Consider the following 23809-nt stretch of genomic DNA (forward strand, 5'->3'; position numbering starts at 1 on the left):
AAGCAGAGTCGAACTCTTTATGATCACACATTGGATTCTGTCCTTTTTGTCAATTCTGTAGGAGTGACGGTGAGCAATGGGGGAGGAAATGGTGGGAAGAAATAGGGGGGGACAACAATGGAGGGGTGCGGAGAAATGGCACCAGCAATTCCACATTGATTGCCAGTTAGTCTTGGTAAGCACAATACTGTAAGGGATAGCATGTTCCAGTCAGTCCTTACTGTCAGTATGACAGAAACACATACTTTCTGCAAATCAATTAACCTTCCCTGCAGGTTGCCATGGAGAAGCATGGCAGGTAAGAATTTCAGACTGAAGCATCAAAAGAATGTATGTATTATTTCTGGATAATGTAGTACAAGGGAGGGAGAAAGGGTGAAAAGACAAAATGGAGTGGGGGTGATGAAGAAAATATACAGGCAGAGAGTGAGAGAGGAATAGGAAGAAAAACAGAATTAGAATTACTGAAAAAACTGGAGAAGTGTAGCAATCAATAGGAATCTGAGCTACAAATTCACTGAAGGTCATACACATGTAGCTTTAATTCATTATTATGGCAGGAAAGTGATCCTTCCACCCTCTCACCTCCATGCATTCAATCACCGAAAGATTTATTTACTGCGGTTCTTCAAGGGCTGGTTGTCATAGCTTCCTTTCCATATGATTGTCAACTATAGTTGGCCTCTTGGCATAGCCCTTCTACAGCCACTGAGAAGTCTTTTTGCCTAAATACTGGTAGAATATGCAAACTTCTCAATTATGATTTCATTTTCTGGGACTCAGCCAACAAGCAGACATAGGTCCACATTTCAATTATTTCTTAAATTTATTTCTAATCTTATTCCAAGGAATGTGGAATTCAGGTTGGTATTCTGATAGATACAATTTGTTAGTTGTGAAGTTGTGTCTGACCCATCGCGATCCCATGGACAACGTTCCTCCAGGCCTTCCTGTTCTCTACCATGTCCCTGAGTCCATTTAAGCTGACACCTACTGCTTCAGTGACTCCATCCAGCCACCTCATTCTTTGTCATCCCCTTCTTTTGCCCTCAATCTTTCTCAGCCTTAGGCTCTTTTCCAGTGAGAAGTCCTTCCTTCTCATTAAGTGGCCAAAGTATTTGAGTTTCAAGGATCTGGCTTTCTAAAGAGCAGTCAGGATTGATCTCCTCTAGGATACAGTTATGTTAGATACAGTTAGATACAGATACAGTTATGTCCCCATTTTAGAACACTTGTAACATAAACTAAACTGAAATAGGACCTCAGATTACCCATTAAGTTTGATAACTTCAAATTATCATGATTGACTGATGCTGTACTTGTAACACTTCTAAGTGTGTTTTGAATTTCCATCTAAAAGTGGAAAGGAATGTATGAGTTTCATGGTTCTGGAGACCACAAAAAAGCGTGAATGTTGTCTTTGTGAGTGTGTGTACGTGAGTGCGTGTGCACACGCGTGTGAGATATTAAGACTCTGGAGCAAGAATTGCTTAGTCCTGCTTACTCCTAGTTATTTGGAGACTACCTTCAGGTTCACAAATATCCAACTGGAATGGTAGAGAACCTGGAGGGGAGGCTACTTCAGATTATGATTAGCCAAATCCAGAGTGGTAGCCATTTTGTGAATACCGATCAAATGCTCTCATAATTCCAAATATCTCTCCCCCTCCCAAACAAATTGCCCTCTGCTGAATTATTTCACAGTATAAATGTGCAGCTACTGTAACAGAGTTGTAAACAAGAATGAAGTCTCATTTCCCTTTCATATCCTAAATTTTAAAAGATGACGGGTATAGATGCATGCATGAATTCCATTTTTTTTCTGATGAATGAAAAATTGGGAAAAAAACCCATTTCTTTTCTGTATAATTTATACCAGTTCATTATTAGAGGGGACAAGTGTGCTTCCTTCCTCTCTTGGCTGATGTAAAACAGCAAGCAGGGAAATGGAGTTGAACGATTGATTCAGCCCTATTGATTGACTGTTTGATTTATAGCCTGCCTTTCTGCCAGGAGCAAAAGGTGGAGTGCTTAGCGTTAGAAGTGATTCCCCTCTCCTCCCCATCTGGTTTTCCTGAACTTTCATGAGACAAATCCTCTCCGTGGTTGAAAAGCCTGGGAAAAAAAATAAATGGTTTTCAAGGTGAGCGGTGGGGATCTTGCCATCACATCACTAGCCTGAACAACACAAGTGGACTCAGGCTGAGTGCCTGGAAATTCACTGACTCTCTCTCACGCTTTTGCTTTTATTCAGCAAGTAATTAGGTTCCAGGGGTAATGTTGAGCATTTGAAAGCTGCACTTTGCAAAGTGCATTGCTATGAGGGAAGCACTCCTCCCAGAAGCCTTGATGCAGCCACATCCCAGCTACTTTTGAAGCTTTCTCAGGTTGTCTGTGCTTAAATAGCCCACTGTTTTTTTGCAGAAATGGCCCATAGAAATGCTTTGTGCAGCCCATCAAGGGATATCAAAAACCAAATCCTGAGGACAAAACGATTTAAAGTTTATAGAAGCCAATATTCAAGGATTCTTGAGTAAAACTGTCTCATTCTTGTCCGGATAAACACATAATTGCATAAAGTGCCTGTGCTTGTGGGGTCTAGGGCTGCGGTTTCATTATTGTGCGGTTGATTATTCTAGACAGACAAATATGTGGCTTTTAAAACATATTTAATAGCAAGCACAATTGAGGCCGATAACTTAACATCTGGCACTGCTACATCACCGCCTCACTTTAGTACCCTAATTTCTGCACAGTAGCAAATGCTCAAACACTTTAAATCTGGGATATAAATGGCTCTATTACTCTGCTGATCTGCTTCTCTCGGAGACTTCAGGCAGATGAAATCTGACGTTTGTGATGACAGGCAGTTTAATCATAGACTCCCATAATTGGACTCAAAACTTAAGGCAGCTGAGAGTCCAGTTAAGTGTGATTATTTGATAGGCATGCTTGTTGTCTCTTTCGTGCTTCAGTGAAATGAACACAAAGCCTGTTTGCTGATGCAAAGCTCTTTGGGGAGATAGATTAGATGCTGTCAGTGTTATCCCTGCCATAGGGGTGCATTTGAGCAAGCTCTTTCTGATATGTGTTTTGGTGGCAGAAATTAATGTGTGTGTGTGTGTGTGTGTGTGTGTGTATGTATGTATGTAAATTAGTCTTAGATTAAAGAAAGACTTGCTGACTGCTGAACTAACTTCTAAAGGGAGGAATATTCAAACAACAGATGAAAAGTCAAGCTACAGTGCCTCTGAAATTCACAAAATATAAGTTATGTCCTCCCAAACCATCTCATGATCTAAATAAGTGTGCGTAACTAGCATATCCACATATCTTCTAGGTTACGCTTTTCAATAAGCAATTAGTAGAGCTGAATATCTGGCATGTCATACTAAAAGTGTAAAACTTTTAGTTTTAAGAGCCGAGGTGGCGCAGTGGTTAAATGCAGCACTGCAGGCTACTTCAGCTAACTGCAGTTCTGCAGTTCGGCTGTTCAAATCTCACCGGCTCAGGGTTGACTCAGCCTTCCTTCCTTCCGAGGTGGGTAAAATGAGGACCCGGATTGTTGGGGGCAATATGCTGACTCTGTAAACTGCTTAGAGAGGGCTGAAAGCCCCATAAAGCGGTATATAAGTCTAACTGCTATTGCTATTGCAGTTCGGCTGTTCAAATCTCACCGGCTCAGGGTTGACTCAGCCTTCCATCCTTCCGAGGTGGGTAAAATGAGGACCCGGATTGTTGGGGGCAATATGCTGACTCTGTAAACCGCTTAGAGAGGGCTGAAAGCCCTATGAAGCGGTATATAAGTCTAACTGCTATTGCTATTAAAACAAAAACTAAGATCTAGATTGAAGGGAGTGACTTAGATATTGACTGATATTAGATTTCTAGTCTAATCTAGAATAGAGAGTATGCAGTTCTATTTTCTATATAGTATCTTGTACTCTATAGTATGTATAGTCGAGATACTAGATTTATACATCAAATAATTAATGAATAAGTATTGCTATAGAGGTGGAATTGGTCTTGAAAAAACAGGAGATGACAGAACTAGGTTGCTTGAGCAGTATGTATGACTTATGTCTCACAATTCTGATGAAATAAAGATATGCTCCAATCTCCTTTTTCCATGGGCTGTGTGAAGCATGGGGTGATGAAACTTATTTCTCCAAAGCAACTAAGTTTAGGAGTGGAGAGAAAGCTTGGCTCAAGAGAAGGTATGCCCTTTAGCAGGCCATCCCAAAGGCACAAAATATATCTCTAAACTCCTTTCTACCAGATGATTCAGAAATGGAAGAGATTAGCCTCCCCGTGAGGTGATGGTGGAGAAAGTGCAGAGTTGGCCTAATTGATTTTGCATTTCTTAGCATAGCCTCTGAGACTGCTTTCTTTTCTTCCCTCCTTCCTTCCCTCCTTCCTTCCCTCCTTCCTTCCTCCCTCCCTGTTATGTACTACAGTTTCTTCTCTGGTCCGTTTGGCTAGGGGTGTGTGTCCTTGTTACTGATTGGTTACCTGTTTGACAGCTGGGGTATATAAAGAGCTGTCAAACAGGGCTCAGCTGTTGCCAGTTAGCTAATACGCGCGAAATGTGAAGTGCCGTGTTAGGCAACCTGTTAGAAATGAACAGAAATGAAGCTGACTTGAAGTCCTGGCTCGTCTCCGTTTGTCTGCCCGCGTTCTCCCAGCTAGAACATTGGCAACGGGTATGGGATTCCTCTGAGGCAGAGCCCAGGCAGTGCTGAGGAAAGTCACTAATCGAAGAACTAAGTCACTAGAGCTGAATTCCCTCAGGGAATCACTCGACAAGACGTCGAGCAAGTCATTTCAACCACAACGACCGATACTGATTAAGCAACGGAAAGAGAAGTTACATCAGAATGGCTTCAATGAATACATTAGCCAGTTTTAACCCAGCCATGCAGACTTGGGACTCTTACATTTCCCGATTTGAGTGTTTTTTAGAAGCCAACGGCTTTACTAATCTAACTGAACAGGTTTAAGGTTTATTAAAATTTGTATGCCGCCCACTCCCATCGGGACTCTGGGCGGCTCACAGCAAGACAGAAACAGTTTAAATTTAAAAATAGAAAAATACAATATTAAAAATTCACATCATCCATTACATCTAAGCGGGGGCTGGCTATCCATCAACAGCCCCAGGCCCGCCGGAACAACCAGGTCTTAACGGCTTTACGGAAGGCTGGGAGAGTGGTAAGGGTCCGGATCTCTGTAGGTAGATCGTTCCACAGGGCCGGCGCAGCAACAGAGAAGGCCTTCCCCCGGGGAGCTGCCAACCGGCATTGTCTGGTTGACGGCACCCAGAGGAGGCCCAGCCTGTGCGATCTTGTTGGTCGTTGGGAGGTGAGAGGTGAACAGCGGAAAAAAAATCATGTTTTCTAAATTGGTGTAGTACGGAGATTTTAATTTTACGGAATCTTTAGTAACCCCACACTCCATCCACGATGTTACCTGGGATGTCTTGATGACAAAGTTAAAAAATCATTATGCCCCATCACTTTCCCACATGTCACGCCGGTTTGCCTTTTATAGAAGGTTCCAGCATGAGGGGGAGACAATTAATGAATATGTGGCTGCATTACGAGCCACGACACTCCATTGTCGTTTCAAAGACTTGGATGAGTCCATTACAGATCAGCTTGTGGGGGTGTTAGAGACCTCCATATACAGTGCCACCTGCTGGCCAAACCTGAGTTAGACTTACAAACGGCTCTGGATGAAGCCAGAGCGGTAGAGTCTACGGAAGAGATCCAGAGGTTCTATAAACCGCAGGCCAGAGAAAAAGCTACCAAGGTGCATCATGAAGACATTATCCATGATGATGGGGCTATTGGAAATGATGAAGTACATTGCCTGAAAGTGGAGCAGGCCAGAGGTAGACAGGGTAAGGTCATGCCCCAAACTATCTACCTAGGGTGTGGGAGTAGGCACCATAGAGCAGAGTGCCGTTTTAAAAACACTATCTGCCTCCATTGTGGAAAAAGGGGTAATTTAGCAAGGGTTTGCAGGGTGGCTGCTCCTTGCGCGAGTGTGCAAGAAAGAGGCTCGCCCAGCAACAGTGAAGGTTACAGGAGACCCCCAAATTTGGCAGAGGCCAGAGTTTCAGGAAAAGAGATTACCGTTTTGCTGTCAGTGAGGATAGGGAAGAAGCTGAAGTGGACCAGATTGTCCATGGTCCGAGAGGGAAAATTTTCCTCACAGTTAACTTGGAGGGCAGACCCTGTCAGATGGAGGTTGATACAGGATCAGCTGTTGCAATAATTTCTTGGGCAACTGTTAAGAGGATTGTACCAGCTCTCTCCCAGACAAGTTTGGAACCCTGTCTGTTAAAATTGAGGGATTTCCAAGGAAATCCCATTCCAGTGCTGGGTAAATATTTTTGTAGAGTAGCATTCAAGCAATACAACAAAAAGTTACCGCTTATTGTGGTAAAAGATCCTCGGCCAAGTTTGTTAGGATTGGAATGGGACTGGGCATAACAGGAATTGATCAAATTCAGAGCACTCCATATTTGGATATACTAATTAAGGAATTTCCCGAGGTTTTCCGAGAGGGTTTGGGGAAGTACACTGGTACTCCCATTTCGTTTGCTCTAGACTCCCAGGTTCCGCTGTGGCGGCTGAAGCCACGTTGGGTACCTTTTGCATTAAAACATTAAAGTGGACGCAGAAATTGATAAGTTACTGGCCCAAGGGGTGTTAGAGCCCATAGACTACGCTCGTTGGGAGACACCTATAGTGACTCCAGTGAAGAGTGATGGGTCTGTGCACATCTGTGCTGATTTTAAATGCACTTTGAATAGAGCATTGCAGCAGAGCGCATACCCAGTGCCCGTGGTGCAGCATCTGTTGCACTCTCTGGGACAGGGAACTATATTTGTGAAGTTAGACCTAGTGCAGGCCTATCAGCAGTTGCCTGTGGACAAGGCAACTGCTGAAGCTCAGACTTTAGTCACGCATAGGGGTGCGTTCAAGTGTAACCGGCTCCAATTTGGAGTCAGTGTGGCACCTGGACTTTTTCATAATCTAATGGAGAGGCTGTTACAGGGTATACCGGGCGTTGTCTCTTATTTTGACGATGTCCTAGTGTCAGCCCGCTCTCTAACCTCTCTCCTGCCCCCCCTGAGTACTGTACTTCGTCTTTTCTGTGGCGTTGGTTTGAAACTTAAAACAGGCAAGTGCCATATCGCGGTCCCCCAAGTCGAATTTTTAGGATTTTTAATTCATAAAACGGGGATTCATCCTACCCCTGAAAAAGTGCTAGCTATTAGTCACGCCCCAATGCCTACCACAAAAGCTGAGCTACAAGCTTTCCTGGGGCTATTGAATTTTTATAAGATTTTCCTGCCACGTAAGGCTTCTATTGTAGAACCCCTGTACAGATTATTAGACCATTCAGCGAAGTGGGTTTGGAGACTCAAGAAGCAGCCGCTTTTGAAACCATAAAAAAATTCCTTACTTACGAGAGTGTCCTGTTACAGTACAATGAAGCCCTCCCTGTAGTGTTGGCCCGTGATGCCTCTCCGTATGGAGTCGGGGCAGTCCTGAGCCACCATCTGCCGTCTGGATTGGAGGCTGCAGTGGTGTTTTTCTCCCGCACGCTGTCTTCGCCCGAAAGGAACTATAGTCAATTGGACAGGGGGCATTGGCTATAGTGGCTGGGGTGAAGCGGTTTCACTCCTATCTCTACGGCCATCATTTTTACTTAGTGACTGATCACTTTGCTAGGCATCATCGCAGGCAACAAACAGACACCCCAGATCCTGTCCCCCAGGTTCACAAGATGGACTGTATTTTTGGCTGCCTATAACTATACGTTGCATTAGAGACCTGGCAAACACATCAGCCACGCGGACGCCTTAAGTAGATGCCTGTTGTCTATAGCGGTCAAAGACCCGGCGCCTGCCTTTACCGTGTTGCTGATTGACGACATGCAGTTACCTATAACCGCAGCTGATGTGGCCAGACATACGAGCCGGGACAAGATGCTCGCCAAGGTGCTGGGGTGGACTGAACGGGGATGGCATTCCAACCCCCTGGGCACCGAATGGCGACCTTTCTCCACCAGGCTACACTAACTCTTCTCTGCAAGGTTGCTTTCTGTGGGGTGGCAGAGTTGTAATTCTGGCCTCCCTCCAAGAAGTGGTGCTGACAACGCTGCATGACGGCCACCCGGGCATAGTCCGGATGAAGTCACTGGGTTGGAGCTATGCTTGGTGGCTGCCCGCGTTCTCCCAGCTAGAACACTCCCTCCCTCCCTCCCTTCCTCTTATTCCAAGAAGGCATTTAATCTTTTATATTCAAAAGTACCAAGAAAGGGGATTTGCCTTGCTTTAATAATACCATCAAAAAGCAATTCATGAGAAAGTAAATAGGGCAAAAAAAATTTGAAAAGAGCAAAAGACACAGTGCCATTTTCTTTCCCCCTCCAGCAGCTCTTTGCTAATTTCCACACATATTTTTATCCCAGACTCAAATGCAGGCCCAAAGAATCAAGAGTGGGATTTCAGCTTTAAGCAATTCACCTTTTATTCTGTAAAACAAAGGAGAAAGATATATAATCTGGAATATATTTGAAAGTCAAAAGATGATTTCAACCCCCCCCCCTTTTTTTAGCCCTCTTGGGATTGGAAGCAAAGGAAATGATTTACCCATTGAGAAAACTCACTCTCTTCCAGGGGGATAAGACTCAAACACCATTCTCTGAATATCACATGTAATTGATGCACAATTCCCCAACCTACCAGATACTGTATTCTGGATTACATATCCCATTCTTCTCTGATATTAAAGTTGGGTTTAAAGATGTAATTCAAAATAAAAGCATTAGCATTTTGGAATCTATTGTAAGGCACACACTACCAATCCAATAAGGCAGCAGCTGGTTTGGCCTAAATATGATATGGCAATGATATTGTTCGTTTTTTGAATCTCCCCCTTCCCCACTTGTTTGTTATTCCCTGAGTCCCTCGGGAATAGGGCGGCATACAAGTATAATAAACATAAACATAAACATACAACATACAACAACAACAACAACAACAATACATTAGATTTTTCTCTTTCTTGTATTTGATTATTAGACAATATTCATCCAAACTGCCATAGCATCTGACGAAATACACCTAAATTATAGGAAGGAAATAGATCACTGAAAATCAAAATATAGATTCTGCAGAGGCAACATCGACAAAATATTTTAGGATTGCTTCAGGCATCCATTTTATTTAATATTGTTTTAAACATGCAAATAAAGAAGACAGAAAGAAATAGCACCGGTGTGGGAAGCCATTCACTCAGAATGTTATTAAGATTGTCAGGTTCCTTGTATGGAGGTAGGAGTGTATTCAGATTAGAGTTGTAGAAAAAGAGGAATCTTTTTTTTTTAAAGTGAGGACTAAGCTACATGTTATAGGCATGCACCTTTCTTCTCACTTTTTTTCTATGCTAGGGGCTGCATTAATTCTGAAATAAATTAGACATGGATCAGAATCCACAGTTTGACCCATATGTAAATGAAGGTAGAGCAACAACATGAATAAAGTTGGCAGGATGACAAAACTGTATAACAAGCACTCTTGTTTTACAGTGCAGATTGCATGTAGTTAGAATCAGGGCCACATGTTCACCACTACAACTATAGAGTTCATTTTGCTTGGGTTAGGAGAAGTGGGAGACGTTTTCTTACTGCTCCGCCCAACCTTGAGTCAGGCGTTAGCAGCGTCAGTAAAACATTTGCTGCATCTTCCCAAACTTTATCCTCCTCTATTGTTTCAGTTCAAGTCACTGCAATAAATTGACTTATTTGAAACTAATAGGTAATAAATAGATTTGACACACTTGGAGGCCACTGTTGGATCATACTGGAATAAAGGAAAAAACATTATTGCAATGCCAGTGTATCTCATTCACGCCATGTCATATGCAAATAATCCCCCTAATGCAGTGATTCTCAACCTTGGCAATTTTAAGATGCATGGACTTCAACTTGTTGGCTGGGGAATTATGGGAGTTGAAGTCCACAAATCTAAATTTGCCAAGGTTAAGAAATACTGCCCTGCACATTACCATTCAGTGAGAAGAAATAGATGATGTTTATTAAAACTGGTATCTAAATTCTCAAAACCATGAAATAATTATAACAGGGAATTTCAATTACCCAATAGCAATAGCAATAGCAGTTAGAATTATATACCGCTTCATAGGGCTTTCAGCCCTCTCTAAGGGGTTTACAGAGTCAGCATATCGCCCCCACAGTCTGGGTCCTCATTTCACCCACCTCGGAAGGATGGAAGGCTGAGTCAACCTTGAGCCGGTGAGATTAGAACCACTGAACTGCAGATAACAGTCAGCTGAAGTGGCCTGCAGTACTGCACCCTAACCACTGCGCCACCTTGGCTCTTCCAAACACCTTCAAAAGTCTAACTGCCAAACAGAGAAGTCAGATAAATTCTAGACCATTGCTGATGATCATTGTCTCTTTCAGGTTGTGATTAGGAGATTTGCTATAATGGATTGGTCTGCGGAAAAAGGAGGAGTTGATTTTAAGATATTAATGCATGGAAACTTTGAATGCCAGCGTTAGAATTCTTGATTTTAACAACAAAAAAGATAAAAAACCAGTTAAGCAGAAATCATGAAGTTTAGAAAGGCAGATTACAATCAATGAAGAGAAATAGTACAGAAACTGTCCTGACAAGAAAACCTTAAAGGCAAAGGTGTTTCAGGCAGTTTGGGACTTCTTGAAAAGAAAATTAAGGATGACACAGCCTGGGATGACATACACTGGAGAAGAAAGCTAGGGGTTGTCTAAACCTAATCTCCAATGTGGTTTAATAGGCAGCTTCTGAAGGGTCTGAGGCTGGAAAAAGGATGTATATTAAAAATGGAAGGAACAGAGGATAATTAAGGAAATTTACAAAGCCTCCACTCATGAATACAGGCATGAAGTCAGGAAGGCAAAGGTAGAAAACAAGCTAAGTTCAGCAAGAAAGGCAAAAATATCCAGAAAAAAATCTTCAAATGTGCCACGAGCAAATAAAAGATGCTAGGAGAGTTACTGTTTAGTCTAAAATAGAATGGGCAACTATGCCCCTTTTACGACATGTGGATTTCAATTCCTAGGATTTATGAGCCAGCCATAAGGGACCATAGTTGCCCATCCCTGGTCTAAAGGGAGAAGTCTACACTGATGTCCAAAAGGAAAAAAATAATAATTCCTGTCTTGTCTTTCTACTGAAAGGAAATAGTAATTTGAGTGGGACAGTCAAGGAACAAACACAACAGGGGAGGGCTGCAGGTCAGTATGAATATAGTAGAGGACCTTTTCTCTTGGTCCCAGGTCCCTGATGAAATACGCCCTAGAATACCGAAGAAGTGGATTGAAGATCTGCCAGGAACTGTGCCAATTTTCTGAAGCAATCCTAGGGATGTGCCAGAGGAAAGAGAGAAGAGCAAATGCGATCCTTCTCTTTCAGAAAAATCAGGTGGGGGATCCCAGTATATATTGACCAGTGAACCTAACATCAATAATTGGAAAGATATTAGAGCAAACAACGAAGCAGGGCATTTATAAGTATCTCATTGTTGCTAGTAGTCAGCATGGCTTTGTCAAAAAGAGACCATGCCAGAGCTTCTCTCCTGGCCTACTTAAATATAAATGGCAGGTCCATCATCTTTGGAAGTTAAGAGACTAGATAGCCACCTCGGAAGGATGATTGAGTTCAGGGCTAGGCAATCTTTTTCAGTAAATGGTCAGTAAATGGCCAGAGAAAAGATATTGGCAGGCATGCCTATGCTATTGTTTAATGCAAGGTAATAAAAAACAATCCCTAAGATAATCAGAGCAGATTTTGAAAGACTGTTCTGGAACAATGAATTTAAACTAAGAAGGGGAGGGGAGTGGGGAGTTTTAGAATCCGTTTCTGCTATCTTTTCTGTCCGTGAAGGAACAAAGCATGAGGAGGCCAGAGCATCAAGAGAGGGAGAAAGAATTAAGCAATCCCTCTTCTCACTTCATTATCCCTTTGCTTAATTGGCACCTCTCTGCCCAGACCTTGGGCAAATGACAAGATTCTCAAGGTGACATTAGGGATTTTTCCGAGATAATGGGTTATAATATTGGGCAACGTCCACCAGATGGCATGCTTACACCATTGAATATTGTCTTCCCCTGCACGGAGAGAAGTATGAATTGGCAACCCAGAGGGGAAGCTCCTGTCAAAATCTGGACTCGCGTCACCAGGAATAAATATTCAGTAATGAGCTATTAACCTTTATAGTTCCCTAAGGGGGAGTGGACATGCTAAATAGTTTGCTGTAAAACTGTACAGGATCCTGCTGAGCTACACAGAAATGCATTTTGCTAGGATACTTCTAATCAGAAGATATTCCAACAAGGAATGCCAAACTGGACCTAGAAAAGCAGTGGTTAGAATCGGACAATATTGATTTTTGTGGGCTTGGCCAGTAAAAATATGGTAAGCCTTGCTCAGGATGGCTGGCAGACTGTTTCTGCCGATTTCCATTTAATCTAGCATTCTGGAAGATGCCAAATCCAATCCGGAAACAGTGGAAGAATGAAGTCCTTTGAGAAGACATTGATTGTCAAGGTGGTGTGGAGAGCCATGGAGAAGGCCTTGAGAAAATATGTAGAAGTCCCTATGAAAACAAAGGGGGCAGAAGCATACCTTGAGCCCTGGGAAAGGAGACAGTATTAGGAAGAGACTAGGGATGGTTCCTCCCCGACTCCTTAGGGTATAAGAGGGAGGGGAGGGGAAAAAATCAGACTTGCAAGATTCTGTTTATACAGCTTATCTCAATAAAGCGTAGTTTTGGTCCTCTTGTGGAGTTAGAATCCTGATCTCAATTTTTTTTGGAAAGGATGCCAGATGTCAGCTTGGGTTCTCCCCCACCCGCCTTGGTTTCTTTTGCAGTAATGCACACCTTCCAATGCTAGCTTTTTGACAACCTCTTGTTTATACTCTAGTCAATTCAGGAGACCTAGATTTTGGAAAGCACCCCAGTGACAGCCAATTTAATCCCCCCCTCCACACCTAACAGCAGCACCATCTGCACAGCAGCTGCTTGCCTATCATCCCCGAACCGCACACTTCTTTTCACTCTGTGCTAAGAGGAACAATCTAGTGTCACACTTTATTCCATACAACTAAGGCCGGTTTGAAATGTTTGCTTTGAGGGGAAATTCTCAAGCACGATCCCACTTGTTCACAACTTTGTCAGGGCCTTGTGCCTGTCTTGTAGAGATGTGCTTTTTGTGGAGTTAAACTGTTTCTGATCTGCCCACAATATTATGAATTTTCTTTGCATTTGCTAATAACAAGACTTCGAAATCAGAGAGGCACAAATCTTGGATGTTTCTGCAGAAACCAGAATGGCAATCTAAGATTTCTTCGTTCAAAGGCAGATTTATGGAGAAGATCTCAGCTATTCTCTAGTTTCTGGTCATCCATTGCAGAGATCATAGGATTGCAGTTTTCGGTTCTTCATAATACTGCTGTATTTCTTCAGTCTGTATTCCATATTTCTTAACAGGAGCTTAGCTTTTATTAGTCACTAGCCGATAACCCGGCATTGCCCGGGTATTTATTTATCGGGGGAAAATATCCGGATCAAACGTAATTTCTAATGTTGGATTTTCCCCCTTACCAGAGGGAGCCCCCTTGTGGAATACTGTGAAGCCATTACCATGGAAACTCCACTGCCTTGTACAGTAGAAGCTATTTTAAGGCACAATAGGCTATATCTTAACAGAACACCCCCCCTCCCCATCCCCATGAGGGGTGTTAGGGGTGTCTTACCCCCACAGTATTTGTTTCCAGAGAGTAAGTAATCTGTGTACCAAATTTGGTTGAAATTGCTCGAGGCATTCCAGAGTTATGGTGGAACACACACACACACACACACACACACACACACACACACACACAAAATTAGCACAGGTAAGACAGTGTGACTGTGGTTAAAACTATCCTGTGAGATTCTGAACTAACCAGGGATATGTACCTTTCAATATAACTATAACAAGTCAATCATCAACTTTCTTTGGTGCTGACCACAGATCCACATCTCTGTGTGAACTGTGAGGTAGGGGTTGGAAGGATGGCGATTACTCCACAAATTATTTTTTAAGCTTTGGACTTTGCTGATAAGGAGCTAGGAATAAGATGGTTTAGCTTCTTATATGACAAACTGTTCACAAGAGAAGGAGGGAGTTCATATGGACTTGACATCAGCCTTTTCCAGAAGAATCTATCAAGATCTGAGAGAATTCTGGGGGCAAGAAACTGAGCAGTGAAGAAGGTGGCTGGTAGCTAAAATGGACTAGGAAACTTTAATAGCGGTTGAAGTTAGACTATGTACTATTGTTTTCTATCCAGAGTAATGTTGCCTAGTAAATCTAAAACAGGGCTGAGAAGTTTAACATTGATGGGGATTTCTAGGCACTGAATGAGAATTGAGGAATAATCACTGAAGTGTTCTCAGCAACTCTGAAGAGTGGTGAAAGGGAAAAAAAAACACTGTGAGAAGACACGGCCAGATGACCCCAAAGTTTGATTGGCATTGAAAGTCACCAAAAATAAGAACATCATAGATATACCTGCCAGAGAAATAACTGCTTGTCATCTCTTCCACCTGAGAGCAGATAGTAAAATGTCAGATAATTAACTAAGACTGTTCCTTAGACTTAAAGTGATGAACAGGAGTAGTACAAGGAATTAGGACCTGTGAATTGGGGAATGTACTGTTAGGAGCCAACATATTTTAGGTTCACATTATATAGTGTTAAGACTTACTTAGTTAGAATGCTTATTGAGTCAGGCTATAAGATGGGAGATGGGAAATAAATGGCTAAAGAATACAAAAAAATAGCAGTTTTGAAACTGGTAAGAAGTGAAATTATGTCAATATTCTGAGGCAGCTTGGTTTATATCCCACTTCCTATTTCTATCTTCTGTCTAAGAGAAAAAAAAATGGCAATGAGAAAAGAGATGGAAATGGTTTTGGCCTGTCTCTTTCAGATCTTGAATCAGTGATGAAAATCAAATTGTTTTACTACCAGTTCTATGGGCATGACTTGGAGGGCGTGGTGTGGCTTGGTGGGTGTGGATTGGTGGGTGAGTCAGGGGAAGGATACTGCAAAATCTCCATTCCCACTGCACTGTGGGGCCAGCCAGAGGTGGCATTTGCCAGTTCTCCAAACTACTCAAAATTTCCACTACTGGTTCTCCGAACTATTCAAAATTTCTGCTACCGGCAGGGCCAGATTTTCCTATAGGCTAACTAGGCTTCAGCCTAGGGCTTCAAGATCAAGAGGGGCCTACATTCAAATTGTTAGCAAAATTAAAATTACACTATTCTAAAAACAGTGAACACTAAAACACTGAACCGAAAATAAGGAGAAATTCTATGCATATGATTAATAAACAAACATAAAAATGTATTGGTTAAGATTGTTCCAGCACCGCAGCAGTTGGGGAGCCCGCCCACGTTCCCGGCGCCGACGGTCGGGTGAGAGGCGTGGCCGCTTCCAGTAGCCGCCCCATCGACGCGGAGCCCACCAGCGGCCAGGCAGGTGAGGACGAGGGGGCCGAGCCAGGCAGCTGAGCGCAGCAGGGGAGGCGGCTGGCCTCGCTGCCTTTGCCGCAGAGCAGAGCTGCCCTCCGTCGGGAGCCAGCTATATATATTGATATATATTGATATATATTGATATATATTGATATATATTGATATATATTGATATATATTGATATATATTGATATATATTGATATATATTGATATATATTGATATATATTGATATATATTGATATATATCACAGTAATGATGTATTTTATTGTCTCTCATGTAATTTACAAACTTAAAAATGGGAGGTGAAAGGGCCTCATAAGTGGAATAGCCTAGGGCCTCTTTTCATCTAAATCCGGCCCTGGCTACCGGTTCTCCAGAACTTGCTGGATTTCACCCCTGTCTTGAACCCCTATCTGTGCAACCTCAGATCACTGACCCTCTAATCCAGGGGTGGGGAACTATGGACCTTTTATGACTTGTTGACTTCAACTCCCAGATCTGCTCCTTTGAAGTAGGCATTTACAGATTCCATTAGGGCCATTACAATAGACAATGTATCTTGACTTCCTAGGGTGACAAGGCTTGGAGCATGTGAAGTTCCTAGAACACATAATGTGCAGGCTTCAAGTTAGCAATATTAACTCTACAGTTGTGACTCTACAGTTACATTTCTCATGACATTTATTTTTAAATATTATGTATAAGGTGTCGCAGAATTCAAAATACTGCACTAATCAATGGAAATTCAGTGCAAAAAATATTTTTAAATGTCATATTAAAGTTAGAGTTAGGGTATAATAACCCTAACTAACCCTAACATAGTGCAATTATGAAAAAGAGCTAGAATCAATAACTTCAAAATCAAAATAAGTTCAAATTGTAATAATAATAAGGGGAGAAACTATAAAAATAATTTCCACACACACACATACAAAACACTGCTATAATGAAATACAGTGGTTCTCAGTGGATGTTTGTAAGTTCCAAAATGTGGACCTTTTTCTATTACATATGATGCAAATCTCATCTACTGTGAGCCCAAGTGATTGAATTGTTGGGGGCTTTGGTGTCTAGCTGCTGATAGAAAATACCATGTCCATTAGAGGTGGGTTCCTACTGGTTCGCACCAGTTCGGTAGAACCGGTTCATCAAATCTACCGAACCGGTTAGAAGAGGTTGCACCAGTGGACCCGGAAAGCAGGCCACACCTACAGAAGAGGTTCCAAAAAATTTTGAAACGCACCACTGATCTCCATCTACAGTAAAGGTGTTTATAATCTAGTGATGATGAAATAGACAGATTTGGTATGTATCACTGAGATCTAATTAGGTATAGATAGAAAAATAGCACTGCTTGAAATCATTCTGGTTGGATTTAAGGTCCTGTAAATACTGGTTTGGGAGTTGAAGTCCAGAAGTCATAAAGGGACCACAGATCTACTAGATCTGTGAGAGATCAATTAGAGCAGACTACCTCTGCTCTAATTGAACTGGATTGATTCTTTAAGTATCACATTAAGGTATTAGTACAACATTGCAGAATTGTTTGTTATAAATCAGCCAGCCAGAGATGTGTGTGTTGTGTGTGTGTGTGTGTGTGTGTGTGTGTTCCTTTGCATCCCATTTCTGGCTCATATTCTCCCACAATCCAGCCAGCATTCTTGCTTTGAACTCTAATGGGAAGATTTTATTTTATTTTTTATGTTATTGTTTCATTTATTTTATTTTATTTTATTTTAATTTTTAGTGTATTGCTTTGCAAACCTCAGGAGGTTTTCTATTTATTTTTTATTTTGCCAATAATCTCCCTCTTATGTATTGGATGACACCATATGGAACCACACCGGGAGACTGAATTTGCTATTACCCCATAGCATGATTATATCCTGTTCTTATAATTGAAACCTCCTGGAAGTATTCTCAGCCTTGGTTTGTACAAAGCAATTCTGACTCAGTATCACGTCTTCAGTTCACTAATACATCAGGTTCATTCCCCCCACGCCCACCAAATGGGATAGGAAAGAAGGGTGGTTTTCCACTCTTTTTAGCATATATGAACTTGGCTTAACATTAATTCTTCTACTATCGTTTTCACTGACTTTTATTGAAATGCTGCATGCATCAGTTGGCATATGTAACAGCTGGAAAAAAGCAGACAGGGGCTATCACAAGGGCAGAAATGCTCATTAGTTTTAAGCGCTAAAAGAAATCATTTTTCAAAGTGCTACTGAAGCTAAACAGTTGGGTTATCCATCTAAATAACATCAACTTTGTGTATTTTCTTCCTGGGTTTTGAAAATCAGGAGGCCCGGGGGGAACAATTATTCCATAAATGGGCTCCTAGAGGAAGTTCAGACAAAAACCACAGATTGTTTGTGTGTTGCAAGAATGACCCAGGTAAGTTTTCCCACAGAATTTATACAAGCGTACAGATGCATAAAGCCCTCTGTCTCATGTCCCTCTACTTCCCTCATTTTCCCTGTAGCTTTAGGCCTGAAGATTCAGGCATCATTTGAATGCAAAGCTATTAGCTCTGCCTCGTCACCCCATTTCCAGGGCACTAATAACTCATGCCATGCTCTTTCTCTCACATGCTGCCTGTCGGCTTTAATAGCTTGACAGATCTGGCAATTCGGCTTGTTCCTTGGCATGCTGATTCAGGCACAAAGTTTTAATAATTAGTCACATAAATATAAGTCCCTGCACACAAGCACTTCCTTTTTGAGCAAGTCCCTCTGCTGGTTTGGATATTAGTGGAGCTTTGTATGAAGATGATCCAATTAGGAGGAACGTGAGGCTTTTGCAAGAGGGGAACTAACACATTCTTGTGAGCCAAGAAAATGGCAGAGCAGGAGTACAGAAGAAGTAATTAAGACAACTTGCAGAGTTACGTGCATATTACATGAATCTACTGCAGTAGAAGAGATCTCTACCGTGTAGTATTAACATGGAAATACAGGATGTATGGAAGATATTACTCTTAAAGAAATGGCTATGGCTTTATTAAACAATGGTGCTTTGCACACAGAAAAAGGCAATCCATGATATTGCCAGATAAAACAGCTCTGATTGGAGAACTGGAGACATTTGCTAGAACTTCAAATTCTGCTGTCAGGGGACAAGAATGTTTCAGAAAGGCTGAAACTGACTGAGTTTATTAGTATCACCTTGTTCCTTCAAAGTCAATTCATGTTGCGATGGGGCTGATCCTTTCCTGTGTTATAGCCTGTCAGGGGCATGCTCAGCATTCATATTTCAGTACAGCATGGTTGCCAGATTCAGGACTGAACTTAAATAAAACCCTGAATTCTTTTGAAATGAGAACGTTAGAAAAAACTTTAACTAAAAAACTAAATTCTGAACAATGCCATCTATCACTTTCTCTGTGCAGTTCTTCAGTTAGAGTTTGCATCAACAGTATTTCCCTCAAGGACTAAGAAAAATAATGGACTTATTCAACAACTACGGTATGCAGGTTTATACAAATTACACTAAATTCTTTCCACTGAAATGGGCTACTGATTGTCTTGCTTAGAGACTATTTGCAGTTTTAATGCCCCACTCCCCATGGTACTTATGACCAAGTTCCAGAGTTGACAGAGGTACCCCACCAAAGTGGCAACCCCATCCCCCATTATGGGCACTTGACAATCAGCTTGTTTTTATAGATGGTTGCAGTGTTCCATGGTCACTTGACAAGATTTATATTCTTTTACTGGAAAACATCCTTTACAATTCTAAGTTGAGGACTCCCTATACCAGGGGTTGTCAACCTTAAATACTCAAAGAGCCACAAAGATGCTAACTGGAAGCCCCCCGTTCAATTCTGGAGCCAACTGGAAGTTTGGTTCCCCCACCATAGAGTCTCCTCCTAGAGCAGTGTCCTTTTTCCTTTACCTGTCCTAACCGAAAGGACTATCAATTGTGGAGCTGACCAGAAAACCTGCTCTGTGCCATAGAGTCTCCTCCTGTGTTTCCCCCTGCAAACCGGAAGCTTGTCTCTAAATTGTGGCACCGACTGGCAACAGGAAGTGACAGCAGAGGGATGAAAGAGCCACATATAGCTCCAGAGCCACGGGTGGCTGACCCCTGCCCTAAACTATGGATCAAGACATACACATGAACACTGCCTTGGTCAATAGCAATCTCTATCTTGGTCCGCAATAACATCTGTCTGTCTTTCTATTTCTATCAGTGAGAGCTAGTTTGGTGCAGCAATTAAAATCAATGCAGAAGCCAGGACAGTGACTCCTGGCTGGCTAGCTGGCTTTAGGCCAGTTAACTACTCTCAGGTCTCTATTATGAAGTTGAAAAACATCTATCGTCCAGTACTGAACCAGGGTGGATAGAGTGATTACATCATGAAGTCTGGGGTTTTCAGGTTACTCGAGACTTGCTCAGATGGCTCCACTGTTGAGCTGGTTATTCTTATCCTTTGTTTGCCTAGGGGCTTTATCTTTATTTTTCACAATACTTATTTTTTAAAATGAATTTTATCTTTTATAGTATCATTGTGATACACATCGCAAAGGTGCTTTTTCAAAAGGCAACTGGACAATGTTTTTTTTCCCTTGAGGAACAAGACATTTCGCTTCTCATCCAAAAAGATTCTTCTGTTGTGAGAACTGAAGAAGCTTCTTGGATGAGAAGCGAAACGCTTTCTTCCTCAAGGGAAAAAAATCATTGTCCAGTTGCCTTTTGAAAAAGCACCTTTGAGACGATCAAGACCTGGATGACTGAGAATCTCCATAGACATTGTGATACATGGTCTTCTCTTTAGTTATGAGCCGCCCAGAGTCACCTTTGGTGATATGAATTTGCAGTATATAGTTACATAAATTAGATAGATAGATGATGGATCAGTGATGATGAACCTTTTTGTAAAGGCATGCCAAAATTGTGTGCGGATGTGCTATTGCATGTGCATGCCCACACCCACAATTCAGTGTGTCCCACCCATCTGTGCATCTGTGTGTGACCACCACCCTGCGCATGCGTGCATGACCCCCCTCTGCATAGGAGGGTAGTTTTTGCCCTCCCCAGGCCCCAGAGGCATTCCTGAAGTCTGGAGGGAGGGCAAAAAACGGGCCCAACAGGCCAACCGGAAGTTCAGAAATGATTGATTTGGGAAGTTTGGGAACAAACTTCTGGTTGGCCAATTTTTTCCCCTCCCCAGGATCCGGAGGGTTTCCTAAAGCCTGGGGATGACAAAAATGGCCTCCCCCACTCCCCAAAAGGCCAAAAATCAGCTAATAGCTTGTGTGCCAGCAAATATGATTCCGCATGCCACCTGTGGCATGTGTGCCATAGGTTTGCCATCACGGTGATTGATGATAGATAGATAGATAGATAGATAGATAGATAGATAGATAGATAGATAGATAGATAGATAGATAGATAGATAGATAGATAGATAGATAGATTGATAGATAGATAGATAGCTTCATTTTGTAGTGATTTGATTTAGAGTACTAACAAACAAAGAAATGCACCAGGAGTTGCTCTAGTAACTGAGGTGACTTACAAATGGCTCTCTCTTTTACATTCTCAGATATAAAGGACTGAATTCCAAATTTGTATTCAACAGATTTCTATTGAAGAAAAAAAAGCGGGTGGCAATTTCTCCTGATTTCCAGTGCAAGCCTCATGCAATTGTAAGAAAAACAGAAACCCCAAATTCTAGCTCTACAGTATTGCCTCCTAATCCTCATTACAAATGAAATATTTTGGACTGAATTCACACTCTGTCTTTTCTTACCTGAGTGTTGATTCGGATAGCGCCAATGGAAGGAATTTCAAAATAATAACCTTTAAAAAAACACACACAAAATTAATGTTAGAAACTTTTTTAGCATCATCTTTTGAACTGGTTTTCAGGACAAAATCCTCTTTTCAATCCAATATTTGGCACACTTGATGGAGGCTACATGCAACAATGAGTTAACTAAGCTCAAGCTTACTAAATTTTGCTTGCACCATTCCCAAACAGCTTCCTCTCGAAAATCCAGAAGTTCTATTGAGGTAAGCCAATACAATCATGTTTAAGGAGGGCCTTGAGCCTTTAATTTGATTGGATTCAACTCAGCTGACCTGTTTTGGCACCATCACCTACTTCTTTAACTTGACAGGTGATGTGTAAGAGCATCTTCTCCTCTTCTGTCTCTCCACCAATTGCCAGCAGTCACTGGCTTCTTTCAGACACCTGACTGGGTGGCAATATTCATTGGATGAGACGGACCACCCAGGCAGATCCCTAATCCAGGTCACGCAGAGCAAGCAGATAAAGTGGACCCATCAAAATAGAGGCAACTCCATTCCAGCAATCAACTAATTAATACCTCCAGTAAACCTACAATGTACAACTTCACCAAGTTCAAATCCTACACAGACTAAAAATACTGCATAGCATCCATCTCTCCTGCTGATGAAGATTTGCTAGTATGTGAGGTGAATCATCTGCAACTCTCCCCCAATCAATACTTTTAAATATAGATCTCCCAAAGACTGTAAAACCTGAACATGCATTTATATAGTCTTCATGGTATGTGTGCACATATAGGGGGTACATAGAGAGAGACACAGAGGGATGTTGAAACTGAATTCCCATATCTTATGAGAGAAGATTCACTTCCAAATCTAAGCTAAGGCAGGTGGAAGCCCATTTTTAAACATTTCTATTTCAGTTTTAGTTGCTTGAATAAACATATTTTCAGTGATGAAGTACATTCTTCTCATATGCAGAACAAGTCTGCTTTAAATTCTTCTTTTTTCATCCCTCCATAAGCACCAGAAAAAATTGATCCCTGCTCTTAAGAGTTTTAAATCTAAATTTCAGCAGAAGAAAACTACAAAGATGCCTAGACATCGTAGGAGGAGAGCTTGTATTAGACCATGGTGGGAAAAATTAGGAATCCTGCAGCCCATTTCCAACTAACCAATGTTACCGGAAGACATAAGCTTTTTTGCATTTCAGCTTTCTTCATCAGATTGCACAAACTAATGTAGGATTTAAATTGGATAAGGTGGGAAGAGGGAGGGGAAGACAATTTGTTTATATGGATGCAGGTAGAACATGGGACAAATTACAAATACCTTATCAACTAGCAATTGTATTATAACAATTATACAAATGCGATGGATAACAACAACAACAACAACAACAACAATATGTGGGCCTCAAAGCCATGCCTGTTTCTCTAGCACCAGTGCATCCATCAGGCCCATTTGCTCTGATCTCTTCCCAGTCCAACTCTTGGCAGCTGTGACCCTCACTGCCTCCAGCACTTTCCATCTCTCTACAGCATCTGCCTCTGCAGTCACCATGTCTGTTTAGCAGTCTTCCTGTGAACTTTAGAGTTTTTTTGTTTATTTCCCTCTGACTTTTCATTTACAGAAAATTCATCAGCAATAAATTACTTGATGTGCCATTATATTTCTTCAATTTTGTAAACAGGGAAGCCAAGATAGCTACAGTCACCAAGACCTAAATGCCGAAGGGCTGATCTAGAAAAATGCAATAAATTTATCTCCACCATTTCAATTCAGGTGACCAATTTAATTAGCAATTCTGAGGAAAAAAGCAGAACTCTCTGAGAACCCAAATAGACTTTGTCGCTACAACCTTGAGATCTGTTGTGGACTGAAAGCTGCTTAAGCTGTATGGTTTGAGCTTTTACTGTACTGCTGGGGCTATAGGGAAATTACTTTAAGAGTGGGAGTGGTGATTGTTCAGACTCAGAAGTGGTTAGATGATAATGTCATATTATATTGAAACGGAATTGCTTCCAAAAATTCTCCAGATTGTTATATGACTGAATATTAATGGGGTGTAAATCATGTATTCAGCACCGAATAATCTTGTAATCAAAGTAACACGGAGAAATAAAAGAACAAAATAATGTGGAAAAGGTTGATTGGGAGAGTACTAACCATGCCAGCCTCAACTGCTAGATAGAATGAGGGATTAAGATATAGGCTGGGGTGAAACCGCAGATTTAACACCCAGTTACAAATTTGTGGTGGTACTTTTTCTCTTTTTAAAATTAATGGTGGCAATGAATGCAGATGGTCTTTGAGTGGCAAATAGTTTCCATTCCCACTCCTATACCCCAAGCAATGCAAAAATATCCCACATTGTTCTGAAAATCCACAGCATTGTTCTTCATAAATCAGGAAGCAGGGTGGGAATGATATACAAATC

The 23809-nt window shown here is 41.7% G+C and overlaps 1 protein-coding gene across 1 annotated transcript in view; it reads right to left on the reverse strand.

Annotated features, from left to right (window-relative positions):
- The window catches only part of CACNA2D2 (calcium voltage-gated channel auxiliary subunit alpha2delta 2), a 583233-nt gene that overhangs the window by 56657 nt on the left and 502767 nt on the right, over positions 1-23809 (reverse strand). Inside the window, exon 14 of the mRNA XM_032210871.1 lies at positions 21368-21417. Coding sequence (XP_032066762.1) covers positions 21368-21417 — 50 coding nt within the window. The remainder of the gene's footprint in view (positions 1-21367; positions 21418-23809) is intronic.

Source organism: Thamnophis elegans, chromosome 2, assembly GCF_009769535.1.
Source record: "Thamnophis elegans isolate rThaEle1 chromosome 2, rThaEle1.pri, whole genome shotgun sequence".
NCBI lineage: Eukaryota > Metazoa > Chordata > Lepidosauria > Squamata > Colubridae > Thamnophis > Thamnophis elegans.